The sequence below is a fragment of the Cervus elaphus genome, unplaced genomic scaffold, assembly GCF_910594005.1.
Source record: "Cervus elaphus unplaced genomic scaffold, mCerEla1.1, whole genome shotgun sequence".
NCBI lineage: Eukaryota > Metazoa > Chordata > Mammalia > Artiodactyla > Cervidae > Cervus > Cervus elaphus.
This window is the reverse complement of record NW_025316694.1, coordinates 306,189-319,410: the sequence shown is the minus strand read 5'-3', so window position 1 is coordinate 319,410 and position 13,222 is coordinate 306,189. Positions and strand designations below refer to the sequence as shown.

Sequence of the window (13,222 nt, the reverse complement as noted above, 5' to 3'; positions counted from 1 at the left end):
AGGGGGACCACAGCCTCTTCCCTGGGACTCAGGCCCAAGCCTCATGGCACCACCTCTGTTTTGGACACCAGGCACTGACAGTGGCCCAGGCTCCAGGACTTCCAAGAGAACTCAAGTGGCAGCTGTGGCCCCAGTTGCCTATCAGCCCTGCACTCCCAGCTACAGGAGGGGGTGTCAAGAACACCTTCCTGGTGTGGCAGCCTCTAGAAAGTTACCACTGTGCCCCTCAGGTACCCCCCCATCCCTCCCTGACAATGTGTGGAAGAGTCTGCTCCTCCCACAGCCCAGCCACTGGCCAGAACTTGCACACACCGGCCTTCCCAACACACCATGCCCACTGAAGACCCCTCTGGGGTGGGGTCTCCAAGACTGGCTCGAAGACCTGAACTCTGGGGATGCTGAAGCCTGTCTGGAACCTGCCTTCCCGTCAGCACTGGATGCCCAGGTCCCCAAGTCTTGCTGTGGCTGGGTGTGGGCATGGCTCCATGGGCTGCTTATGATGTGCCTGGCAGGCTCGCCTAACCCACAGACACACACTGGTGACCCACTGCCCCCCACCCAGGGACCAGAACCCTGTGTTCTTACGTCTGGGAGCACAGGCAGGCTCCTCTAAGCACCACGGCCAGGGGCGCCTTCCAGCCAGCTCCCCAGGTGTCCTGGTGTCTCAGCTTCCCCAATAACCCATGTTGTTTGTTCTTTAAGTTGCAAAAGAGGCAGTCGTGTCTGACTCCCATGGACTGTAGCCAGGCTCCTCTGTCCATGAGATTCTCCAGTCAAGAATACTGGAGTGGGTTGCCATTTCCTCCTCTACCAAGAATCCATAGTCAGGCTCAAAGGTGACAACACAGTCACCACCACCCTGGTGTCCACACTGCACTGGATAACAGCTGACTGCACACAAAGACTGGGCTAAGAGGGGATATCTCTGATTTGTTTCTCTTTAAAAGTGTTAAAACCCCAAAGTGTCCTCCCCACTTTATGTAAGACAGAACTAAGGCCAAAGGGTCGAATAATGTGTCTAAGACCTCAGAGCTGGTCAGTGTGGTCCTGGGCCTGCGGCCCAGCTCTGGCTTCTCTGCACTCTGGGCTAGAGGCTGAAAGTGGTCTGTGGCCCCCCCACAAAAGAACCTCTCTCATTGTGTGTCTCAGCACAAACCGCCAGGGCATATAAGGGAATCAAATGGCTCATCCCTGGGCCACGAGGGCCATTCCCAGATGTGGTGGCCACAGGGGCCTCCTTCCTGACTTTGCTGGTTCCAAACACTCAGCAGGTGGGAGGTCTCCAGCCCCCAGTCCCCATAGTATTTCAGTCTCCTCAGCAAAAACACTGGAGGGCAGACAGGCGGAGGAGCAGCCTGGCCGGGCAGGAGGTGGTGTCTGAGCCTCCCACACTAACTGCAGGCCCAGACCATGCCATGGAGGAGGAGGCTTGGGCTGATTCTCCCCTCTTGGCAGGCCAGTCACAGAGTCCTGGGGCCAGGCTCCCCTGATGGTGCCTGAGAGGCCTCTCAGCAACCCCACTCTCCAAGCCACAGGCAGAATCCCCTCCTGGCTGCGGCCAGGCCCCCCACCTGCCAGTCTCTCTCGCCTGGATGGGGACAGTGTTTCATCATGGGGCTCCTACCCAACAGACTCCCCAACAGAGCGACCCGTGGAAATGAAGGCAGAACATCAGCTTCCAGCCCTAGGGTGGTCCTACCTTCTGAGAATAAAACCCACACACTCCTCCTCAGGGCCTCCCCCAAGGCTGCATCCTCCAGCGCTTGGGGCCTCCGTAGGAGATATCTTAGGCGGGTACAGCATGGCCTGCCCTCTCCTTGGAGCCTAATGGCCCAGATCTCAGTCATTTAAATCCGCACCCATCCTTTTCCACACTGATTCACGCTCTCTGCCCCACCCCTGCCTTCTGCCCTCCCTGAAAGACAGCTCGGTGGAGGTTAGAAGACAGCTGGAAGCTCACGAGGTCCTCCTGGCAGGCAAGGATGCAACAACCCCAAGGGCCCTGCCCCTTCTGTCCCCCCCTCCTTCCCCAGCTGCCCTAGACCAGAGGCTACCCACAGGGCTACCTGGAAGGGCTGCCTCCCTGGCCCTGCTGCCACATGGAGAACCTCACCGGGATCTTGAAGGTGTCCACTAAGACCTGGTTCTCCATGGAGTCCAGAGAGGGCCGGCAGGCACCAGATGAGGAGTAGCTGACCGGGAAAGCTTGGGCGGGTCGACGGAAGGTCATCTCAGCCGAGGCAATGGGCGGCTTGTGGGCATTCTTGCGGTAGCGGTGGATGCAGAAGGTGGACAGCAGCACAGACAGCAGCACAGGTACGATGGAGAAGACCACAGCTGCCGTGATCACTGTGCAGCAGAGGTCATCACGCAGGGTGTCTGCGGGCGAGTAGGGGCTGTGAGAGTAGACACCCCACAAGGGGGACCCCCAATACCCAACAGAGCCACACCTGTGACAGCCAGAAGTGGCTGCTGTGACTGACTGTGAGCTGCCTGCCAACCCTCCTGACCCATGGCAGGTACTGTTCTGTATGTTTTTGCTACAAGAGACTATTATTGCCCTTTTCTGGAAGGAATGAGCATTTATAAACATCCTGCCTGAGGTCACACACCAGAGGTTGTGCACCCCTGCACCTCCCCCACCCTGGAACGTTGCACTGAAGCCAGAGGCCCAGGGGCCCGGGGGGTGGGAGAAGTTCTTCTCCTGCATTCCTAATATCTTCTGTATTTTCTTCATGTTCAATATATAGTGGAGAGGAAAGACAAGTGGCCCAGGATCTGGGCCATGCAATGACCACCCAAATGCCAGAAAAGCTCCCCATGTGTTCAGTGGGGCCCCCCTGTTCTAGAAGAAGCACCTGGAGGGTGCTGGGAGGGGGGACCCAGCTGGCCAATGCCACAGGCCCAGGAAAGGCTCTACACAGGCACAGTCTGAGGAGATGCTGAGCTATTTGGTGGAATAACTAGTTTTCCAGCCCAATCTTTATTATAGAACTTGAGGCCAGGGAATTCTTTGGTGGTCCAGCAGTTAGGACAAGGAGCTTTCACGGCTGTGGCCAAGATTCAATCCCTGGTTGGGCACCTAAGATCCCATAAGCCTTGCCAAAAAAAAAAAATAAAAGGAACTTCGGGCCACAAGGCAGTCTTAGTAGCCTTGAGCCAGCTCCTTGTCTGCACACATGGGGGAACCAAGACCCCAGGGAAGGAGGAAGATCTCCTAGGTTTCTCTTCCTTCCTGCAATCTTCTCCCTTGCTCCCTGGAGGCTCAGGGAGGTGTGGGGATCCTGGCCAGCTGTGCCCCCCACCCCCCCACCCCCCCACCCCCAATGCACCTTGGCTATCCTCCGGCTCGCAGAAGCACTTCTTCTTCTCAGGGAAGCAGTTGCAGATACCGAAGCCAGCTTTAATCCCCCGGCGCTCCCCAGGTTCGTGCCCACCAATGATGCTGCCGCCCCCTGAGGACAGACACCACCCACTCAGCAGCCCACTCTCAGCCTCCAGGGGGACCTGGCCAGCCAGGACCACCAGACAGGATCATGAGAGGCCCCTCCCCACCTGATGTCAGCACTCTCACGCCCAGGGAGCACAGTGAGATCAGAAGTCTAGGTCACCCCAGGCAAGAGCCTCAGCATGCATGCATGTGTGCTAAGTCGCTTCAGTCAGGTCGACTCTTTGCAACACTGTGGACTGTAGCCCACCAAGCTCCTCTGTCCATGAGATTCTCCAGGCAAAAATACTGGAGTGGGTCACCAGGCCCTTCTTCAGGGGATCTTCCCAATCCAGAGATCAAACCCGCACATCTCCTACATTGGCAGGTGGGTTTCTTTACCACTAGCGCCATCTGGGAAGCCCCAGTTGCAGCATGATGAGCCCCCAAACCAGCTCCCTGGCTGCAGCAGGTGAGAGGAGGAACCCACAGGCTGCCCTGGGCCCAGGTCAAGGTCCACACTTGGTTACTTTTCAGAAGCAGAAAAGGGGCAGAGGGGGCAGCTGGCAGTCAGCAAAACGGGGGACAGGGAGTCGTGCCCCATGAGTTGGCTAGAGCAACACTGGAAGGGTGTGGGTCAAGCCAGCAAGCTCTAATTTGGGGGGAGGAGCGCCTTTATTAAAAAAAATGTTAGGAAAGGGCTCAGCACGCAAAACCCAGAAGCTTGGCTGGTCTGGCTGAAATGCAGGTGAGAGTCCAAGCCCCTTTAGCTTGTTACTCCCCCCACCCATTCAGGCTCCTGCTCGCTCAGAGTCACGGTGCAGGCTCATCGGGCTGCTTACGGAGGCAGTCCTGGGGGCAGATGTTGGGGTCTCTGCTCTCCACGGCGTCACAGTGGCCATCGGGGCAGGTCCTGATGCTGGGGGAGCAGGTGGAGAAGTTCCTGGTTATCCCTACAACACAGAGTGGGCAGTTATGACCACAAGGGAGCAGCTGCCCTGTTCAGACTGCAGAGCCAGGAGAGTCACACCCCAGGGCCTTCCAGGTCAACCCTGTACCCCACCCCATCCCCTGCAAGGAAGAGCAAACTGAGATCTGAGCAGAGAAGAACCACACACAGAGCCCCACCAGCAGGGCATCCCTGAGGTACAGGGCAGCCAGGATGGTGGGGGCCAGAGGAGCCAGGCAGTCCCAGAGCTGTGCCAGGCTCACATCAGAGAGGCCAGAAGAGACCAGATGAGGCTGGGACCCTCTCTAGGCTGCACTGTGGGTGGGACCCTCAGATTGGTGGGCCCAGCTGGCAGCCAGTTACTGTCCACACCCAAGGCTGCTCAGGTCCCTCCTATTTGGGTCCATGTCCCCTGGGCTGGGACCTCCTGGGTAGAGCCTCTCTGAAGACCACTTTGGATATTTTGAATTATTTTAAGGTTTGTGTTTTCATGAAGTAAAGCCAACCATAAATGACATGTCAACAGTGTAGTCTACCTTAATTCCTCCACTTCTTGGATGCACAGTAATATTACCAAGAGATCTTCGAAAAGTGTCTGTGAACTATGTGTTTAAAAACATTGGGTGAATAGGGGGAAGAGTGGGGAGAAGGGATAGTCAGGGAGTTTGGGATACACATGTATACACACTATATTTAAAATAACCAACAAGAACCTACTGTATAGCACATAACTCTGCTCAATATGCTATAAAAACCTCAACGGAAAAAGAATTCGAAAAAGAATATATACACGTATATGTATAACTGAATCACTATGCTGTACACTGGAAACTGACACAACATTGTTCATCAACTATGCTCCAATATAACATAAAAAGTTAAAAAAAAAGAGAAGGCATTGGGTGAATATAGTGGCTCAGATAGTAAAGCGTCTGCCTGTAATGCTGGAGACCTGAGTTTGATCTCTGGCTTGGGACAGTCCCTGGAGAAGGAAATGGCTACCACTCCAGTATTCTTGTCAGAGAATTCCATGGACAGAGGAGCCTGGTGGGCTACAGTCCACAGAGTCCCAAAGAGTCAGACACGAGTGAGCGACTAACACTTTCAATTTCACATTCACAACTGCACATGTATTTATGTGTATATGGGTAGAGAAATGGATATATACATGTTAATTACCATCTGGTTTAGGCACCAATACAGAAATTCAGAATTTTAGAATAAAGTAAAAAGAAAACACACACATCTCAACTTTGGCCCCGACCTTCTCAAGTCCAGAGCGAGCTCAGTCTCAGGCACCTGTGATCCCATCGGTGATAAACAGTTGGAAGGTTCTCTGTTCCCTGCGCTCGTGACCACCCTCTCCTGGCATCAGGAGCCACGGCAGGGACCAAGCGCAGGGGAGGACTAGATGGGCAGGGGTGGGGGGTGTCACAGAGGCTGGCAGGGCCCGCATGCACAGACCCTACTCCCCCTCAGCCCCCATCACGCTCCCCGCCGCCTGGCTCTGCCCAGGGCTTACCTTTGCCATCTCCCTGTCTCCACTCGCACCTGCCCGTCAGAGAGCCCAGGCCACCGCATTCCTCACATTCGGGCTGCCTCTTGCTGACCGCGCAGGACAGGGGGCAGCCAGGCTCTTCAGGCATGTCTAGGGGTGGCAGAAAGCAGTCATGGGGGGCCAGCCTGCCATGGGCACCCATGGGTGCAGGCAGCACTGGCTGGAGCTGTCCCGAGTTGAGCCCAGAGGGGAGGCAGTCACTAAACTCTGGGGGCGCAGGGTAGTGAGGGGGCTGCTGGGGGAGGGGTGGCATCATAGTCACACAGCAGGGGCAGCTAGGGGGCTGAGTATGGAGTGGGGATGGGAGGTGGCCAGACTCATCCAGGGACACGCAGGACACCCAGTTAAACTTGAACTTCAGAGAACAGTGAATACCTGCTTTGTGTAAATATGGCCCTAATATCACAGGGACATAGGGGAGTTTGTCTTCTAATTCACTGCAAAGGCTGCACGAGATGTACTTACACCACAAAAATTGCTCGTTGTTTACCTGAGATTCACACTCAACCTGGGTCCTATATCATACCTGGCAGCCCTAAAACAAGCGCACACGTAGGACCCGCTGACAGAGGCGATGGGCAGCAGCGGCCACCCACAATGCTATCACACTGGACTAAACTGTGTCATGCCTCCCCCATCACCCTTCCAGTGCAGCTGTGCGCTGTCTTCTCGTCTTACAGAGGAGGCTCAAGAAAGCCCACTGATCAGTGACGGGGTATAGGACAGCACCCCTCTGTAGGAATAGCCCGAGGCTCTGCCACGCCCCATCCACCCTGACCCTTCCCGCAGCCGGGCACTCACACTTCCCTTCCACGGTAACGAGCAGCAGGGCCTGCGCTTGCTGGCGGGTTGGCTTCTCGGCGGCCACCACTGTGTACTGGAGCTGGGAACACTCGGGCCGCTGCAAGGCCTCCGTGTCATTCACGAACAGGGTCCCCGAGGTGTCCTCCGCCGAGGTGACCATCCCCAGGGCGCTGCAGTTGGCGCTGGAGGGCTGCAGCCTGTACTGCACTTGGATGCCACTGAACTCCTGGCAGTTTTCCACGCAGACTTTCCCGATCTAGGCATGGGATCACGGAACCCTTAGCCAGGTGAGTGGACCACCTGGGACAGTGGCTGGAGGGGCTCCATGCCAGCTGAGTCCCAGGACAGTTTCCTACTCAGCCCAGAGATGGTGGCCCCCAATCTCCCCATGCTCCATGCCCCTGGAATCTGCAGACCCATCTGCCTGCCTGGCCTGGCCTGGCCCTGCGCAGACCGTGACACCACCCTTCATCCCTGCTCCTGGGAGCCGGAGGTGAAAAGAACACAGGTGCCGGGCTTTGGTTTAGGGACTGGCCCGCCCGGGAGGCACTTGCTGGCTTGCCCGGCTCACCCCTCACTTGCTCCCTCATTCGGGCACAGAGGCAACCTGGGTGCCTCCCACACACCTCCCTCCCCTCTGGGCACCACTAGGGTCCATCCTCAGTGTCCTGCCTGGGTCGCCTGCCTGGTCAGCCAGAGCTCAGCACCTGGGCCATAATTCACACAGCAGGGTTGCTGTCCCACCCAGGTCCTGGAGCCTCCTCCAAGACTTGGGCCGGAACCCCTGGGAGAGAAGGGATACTTCTCCAGGGATGCCTCACGGCCGCAGTGGTCACTGGGGCCTGGACTCTCCTTTTCCCTACCTCACCACCCAAGGTGGAGTTAGGGCTGCTGGGGCCTGAGATCAGAAGCTCTGACCAGTCAAGGTCGAGGGCTGCGGGCCTGGTGGCAGTGGTGGCACAGGGCCCCCTGCCTGCAGCCACAGGCCAGGCCCTTGCTCAGCCTTGCTCAGGCCCAGGGCAGAGCCAGGCTCCACCAAGCCCACTCCTCACACCACAACAAAACTACCTCCTAGGCTCCGAGCACTTCCTTGTACAGAGCAGGTTCACTTCCACTTTCTCCTGTGATCCTCAAAATTGCCTGAGATCACCACCTTCAATTTATAATCATGAATGCTAAGGGGGGGCTGGTGAGAGACAGCAGTGTGTGTAAGGCTGGGCTGAGACTCGGGTCTCTGCACCCTCCTGAGTCCAGGCACAGTGAAAGACTTAGTGGTCAGGGGTGGGAGGTGTTGCAGAGGCTGGTGGGGCCCGCCCTCCCAGACCCCACTCCCACTCAGCCCTCATCACCCTCCCCACTGCCTGGCTCTGCTGACACACCCCTGGCAATGCCTATGCCCGCCTCAGCCCCCCTGGACACCCGTCAGGCCCCTCTGCTTCGTCACCTCTCACCAGCCTTGCCCTCTGCCTCCAGGAAAGGCCTGGCGGGGGTGGCAAGTGGGGAGCCTGGCTGTGTCCAAGGGTGGGGCTCTTCTTGTGCTGGGTACTAAGTGGCTGTCAGGAGCGGAGGTGGCATGGGAACCAACCACAGAAACTGGCAAAGCCACTGTCCTAGTTAGGAGATGACCCTAAATGGGATATTCTAAAGGGCACATGGCCACAGCTATGCCATTAGGAGAATGCAGTATATTAAGTCATGCTTGCCATAATTGCAAGTAAACTTTAAAAAGTGCTTCAGAGAAACATTCTAGAAAGAATTGCACCAAAACGTAAAACACTGGCTGATATGAGGAAAAGAGATCGCTCTTATCTATCCCTTATATCCTTTTGACAAATTCTTACTACTTCCCTTTTTTTTCCTACTTCTAATCACTATTTTCTGATGACAAATGCAAAATAAGCTCTAGCAAACAGACTTGCAGGAAAGTAGGAAATAGAAGCACTTCCTGTCTTTCCTTGCAGAGGTCTCCACTAATGCCTGTGTTTGCACACTTGGAAATTTCTAGCAATGAAGACTTGGTTTTGAACATACGGAGCCACCTAAGACCAATACTTCTGCAAACTACTTTTCCCACTTCCTTCACCGGGAATGTCTTTCCAAGTCAGCATAGATTTACCTGGCACTGCTCTTTCATTAGTAAAAAATGTAAAAATGCTGAGAAGGGAGAGGGCAAAGAGGGGCCCACAAAGCCCACCAGCCCCACTCCTTTCTCCCACGGCCTTAGCCTACTTGGCTTTGTGCCTGTTGCTCCCCAGGGCCACTCTGTGTGCTCAGGGAGGTGGTGTCCCCCATGTGACCCCACCCTGGGGGTCCCTGCTCCTCCATTCCCCTCCCCAGGCTGGCAAGAGGCCAGGAGCTCACCTGGGCAAAGCGGTGGGCCCGCCGGCTCACCGAGAAGGAGTAGGCACTGGGCAGGCGCAGGCTGACGGGCAGCACGGACACATTGAAGTGGAGGAGGACGACACCCTCCCCCGGGCCCTGGAAGTCTGAGTCGTTGACCAGCACGGCCAGCTGCACAGCCCAGCTCTCCGAGATGGGGAGGCTCCGGTTGAGAACCAGCCCTGTGGGTGGAGGCACATGATGATAGGTAGGGGCCCTGCCCAGGGTGGAGACCACTGCCCCACGCTGCTGCACATCTCCCCTGCAAAGCATTCCCTGGACACATGGGCGTATGTGTGACAACAGGTACTTCTACCCGCACGGTACACAGACAACAGACCTGGCTGGAGGCACTAAGGTTGAACTATATTAAATGTGAGTCACTGTGCTGAGCTGAGCCCAGAAGACCCTCCTCAGCTGGGAGGTAACCTCAGTGAGGTGTGTGTGTGTGTGCATGTGTATGAGAAAGATGCATGTCGGGGCAAGCACACACAGGTAAAGACCCACCACCACCACCAGCAAGGTCCCAGAAAGACTGTCCTGGCCCCTGAGAACTCCTTGCAACAGTACCAGCCTCCTATGGACCCTCAGGTTCCACAGGCCTCAAGCACCCAGGGGCTTCCGCACTCCTGAGCTGTCACCGTGTGCCAAGGCTAAGATCCCCATTCAGTGGAGAACAGAGGAGGCGAGGATCTCTGGGTGCACGTGGCATACAGAGGGAGTGTGCAGGGGCAAGGATGACATTTTCCCTTGCACAGAACAGAGGTCATCAGAGCTTGGTGAGGAAGAAGACAGGAAATAGGACTGGGTCAGGCAGAAAGGGGTAAAGGCACCAGTGATCCTGGGTTCCCCAGAAGCAGGCCTCCAAACAAGGATCCAAGCACAAGTGGCATATTTGAAAGGTGATCCTACAAAACACAGGCAGGAGAGCAGGCGAGGGAGGTGGGGAGGTTTGGCAACTGGCGAGGACACCCCATCCTGCAGGTGAGCCCTGGGGGCACGTGGTGCTTAGCCCTGAGGGTGGGCACATTTCAGAAGTCAGACAGGACAGTCATCCCAGAACCCTCCAATCTGAGGGCACAGAGCTGCTACTGGACATCAACTCCTGTTAGTGGAGAGTTGCTGGGGAGGGTCAAGGATCCCTGGACACTTGGGCACCTAGGAGGTTGCAGTGAGCCCTGGCGTGGTCAGCACAGGGTAGTGTGGTGGGGGTCCTGCCAGGGTCAGCCTTGGCCTTGGGGCAGTTCAGAGAGAAAGGACAGCCTGTAAACACCCACCAAGGTGGCCAAGGTGAGCCCAGCAGAGACAAAGGCTGGGAAGAGGGTTGGAAGGGGTGGCCACCTGGGGCTGAGAGGGCCAGGACAGGTGTCTACTTGTGCAGGGTGCTGCTCTGCCCAAGAAAAGCAGGTCGCCAGTTCCCCAGGGGGCCCTGTCAGGCCACACTGGTCCCCTCTTACTGTAGTCATGCACGGTTGCCCGCACAAAGCTGCCGTTGGCCTGGGCCAAGGTCTCATTGGGCATGTGCTCCACTCGGAAGGTCCGGAGGGCCTTGGCATCCCCAGAGAGCAGCGTGTTCGTGTACCGTCTCAGGAGCTCCCCGGAGGCTGGCACCACGTCTGCATCGAAGACACGTAACGTGGCTACCACTGTGCCCTGCAGAGAATACGGGGGCCAGTCAGGGCCCTGAAAGCCAGAGCCCATAGGAGGGCACGTGCCCCGCAGGTGGATCAGGTGTGTGCGGTCAGAGCTGGCTCCAGGGACAGACTGACCAGGGTTCAAGCTGCAAGGGGCCCCCAGCCAGCCTGCTTGTCACCCTTCCTGGGCCACTGCACCTCACCTCTGCAACAGGTGCAATGGCATCTCCAGACTTCCCATGATTATGGGTTAGAACAGATGCCCTGGTGCTCTGTGGAAGACCTCATTCAGGTCCCCACAGGGCAGAGTGGGCACCCCCACTCTCCTTCCAGGAAGCTGGGCCCCGCACAGTGGAGAAGTTAGCTCAACGTCATGCAGTGACAGATGACAGAGCTGGGACCTAAGCAGTGTCCACCAGAATGCTCTCCTACAGCTTCTCCTGTACCCCAGGCTAGATGGGGTCATGAGGGGGGTTCTGAGTAAAGCCACATGTCATCTCTGCTCTCACTCCTGGCCAGGCTCCACAGTGTTACCATGGAGCTGCTCTGCCAGGCTCATGGGACATTTCCCTACTCCATGTGCTTTCCTCTTGCCCATCCATCCACCAAACCTGCTCCCTGGGTGTCCAGAGAAGCAGCCAACCACAGCATATCTGACCCCGACCCTCCCCTTGCTCCCGCCAGCCTGCCGGCTGCAGGACAGCCCAGGGCCCAGCAGGTGGCAGTCACTCTCCGCCTGCACGGGCAAGAGGAAGGCGGGGCCCCGATGGGAGGGGCGGCGCAGGGACACCCCTGCCGGATCCACTGGCCTGTCTTCCTCCACTCCGGGGTACCCTCCCTGAACTCACTGGCCCTCCCTTGAGGGGCTGACAGCCCGAAGAAGGGAACACCCTCCTGGCAGATGTCCTCTCCGTCTCCTTGGGGCAGTGTGCCCCGCCTCTGCAGTACCACAGTTGTGCCCCTCTGATGCGAGCCCTGATGGTTGAGTCAGAGGCTGGGCACCCTTACCCTCAACCCCACCGGCACCCCAACCCCTCCCCTCACCCGCTTCCCAGGGCAGAGGTCAGCTCGGGGCCAGCGGGGCTGGTCCTCTCTCCTCCTCAGCTGTCCTGGAAACCAACAAAACCCCAACAGACAGACTGATGGACAAATGAAAGACGAATAACCACAGTGATGGTCAGCCACATGTCTGGATGGCTAGATGGACAGCTGAATAGACCGAGGAACAAATGACGAATGGAGAGACCCAGATGCCCAACAAAGAGATGACAGACACTAGAGAAGCACCAGACAAACGCATAGGCACCTCCTTCCGCTTGAACTCCACCACCGCGCTGGCACTGTCGACGCCCCCGAAGAAGGTGGGCGCAGAGTCGTCCTCATCGTACACGGTCACAGGGAAGGGCACCATCACCTCCTCCTCGCGCATGCCCATGCGAACCGTGCATGCGGCCACCAGCTCATACTTCTCCCGCTGCTCACGGTCCAGGGCCCAGTGCGTGCTCACCTCCAGGCTGTCCGGATCGCAGCGGAAAGGCAGATTCTCACCTGAGCACCAAACAGACCAGCAACCCCAGGATGACCCTGAGCTGAGGGGAGGGTGAGCTGCCTTCCTCAGGGCCCCACAGGGAGCAGTGTGCAAGAGGAGACAGAGCTGGGGTGCATGCTGGGCCTGGGCCGTGGCCCCTCTTCAGCTTCCACAGTGGAGCACAGCCTCCAAGCAGTTTGCAGTGGAGATTATGCTCTGAGCGTCACTGTGCCTGCAGCCTGCACTGGTGCTGATAGGGAAGAGCAGGGACCAGGAGGTCTGCCTCAGGTCCTCAACCCAATCACCTAGGAGGGCACACCCCTTCACACACCCTGCCTGCCTCCTCTGTGGCGAGGGCTGGCACCAGTCACGCTGCAGGCCCAGAGATCCAGCTCCTAGCATTTGCTGGTATTTGAAAAACTGTCAGGAATTTTCTTAACTGTGGAAGCAAGACATGCTCATTTTAGAGAATGTGAGAAAAAAGCCACAATTCCACCACTTGAAAACTAACATTGGGGACATCTGGTGTAATTTCATGTTAACACACAAATATTTCTGACTGCCTGGTTTGGATCTCTGCCCTATACACCTGCAGGCTGCGTGGCCTGAGGCTGATGGTTCTGTCTCTGTTCTTCAGCTTCCTCGCCAGAAGATGAAGTGAAGTGAGAGTTGCTCAGTCGTGTCTGACTCTTTGCGACCCCATGGACTATACAGTTCATGGAATTCTGTAGGCCAGAATATTGGAGTGGGTAGCCGTTCCCTTTTCCAAGGGGGTCTTCCCAACCCAGGGATTGAACCCAGGTCTCCCGCACTGCAGGTAGATTTTCTATCAGCTGAGCCACCAGGGAAGCCCCAGAAGATGAGATGCTGTGTGTATTCATCGCCAGACACTGCTGTAAGTTCAATGACTCACTGCAACCTGGTGAGGGGAGGACCAGTAATA

General features: G+C 57.0%; 1 protein-coding gene across 1 annotated transcript in view; it reads right to left on the bottom strand.

The window, feature by feature from the left end:
• LOC122691295 (proto-oncogene tyrosine-protein kinase receptor Ret-like) overlaps positions 1-13,222 on the bottom strand; it is a 53,153-nt gene that overhangs the window by 13,372 nt on the left and 26,559 nt on the right. The window contains exons 4-11 of the mRNA XM_043897928.1: positions 12,058-12,299; positions 10,575-10,770; positions 9,100-9,299; positions 6,736-6,994; positions 5,899-6,024; positions 4,270-4,380; positions 3,333-3,455; positions 2,114-2,379 (exon numbers count right to left, since the gene is read on the bottom strand). Coding sequence (XP_043753863.1) covers positions 2,114-2,379; positions 3,333-3,455; positions 4,270-4,380; positions 5,899-6,024; positions 6,736-6,994; positions 9,100-9,299; positions 10,575-10,770; positions 12,058-12,299 — 1,523 coding nt within the window. The remainder of the gene's footprint in view (positions 1-2,113; positions 2,380-3,332; positions 3,456-4,269; positions 4,381-5,898; positions 6,025-6,735; positions 6,995-9,099; positions 9,300-10,574; positions 10,771-12,057; positions 12,300-13,222) is intronic.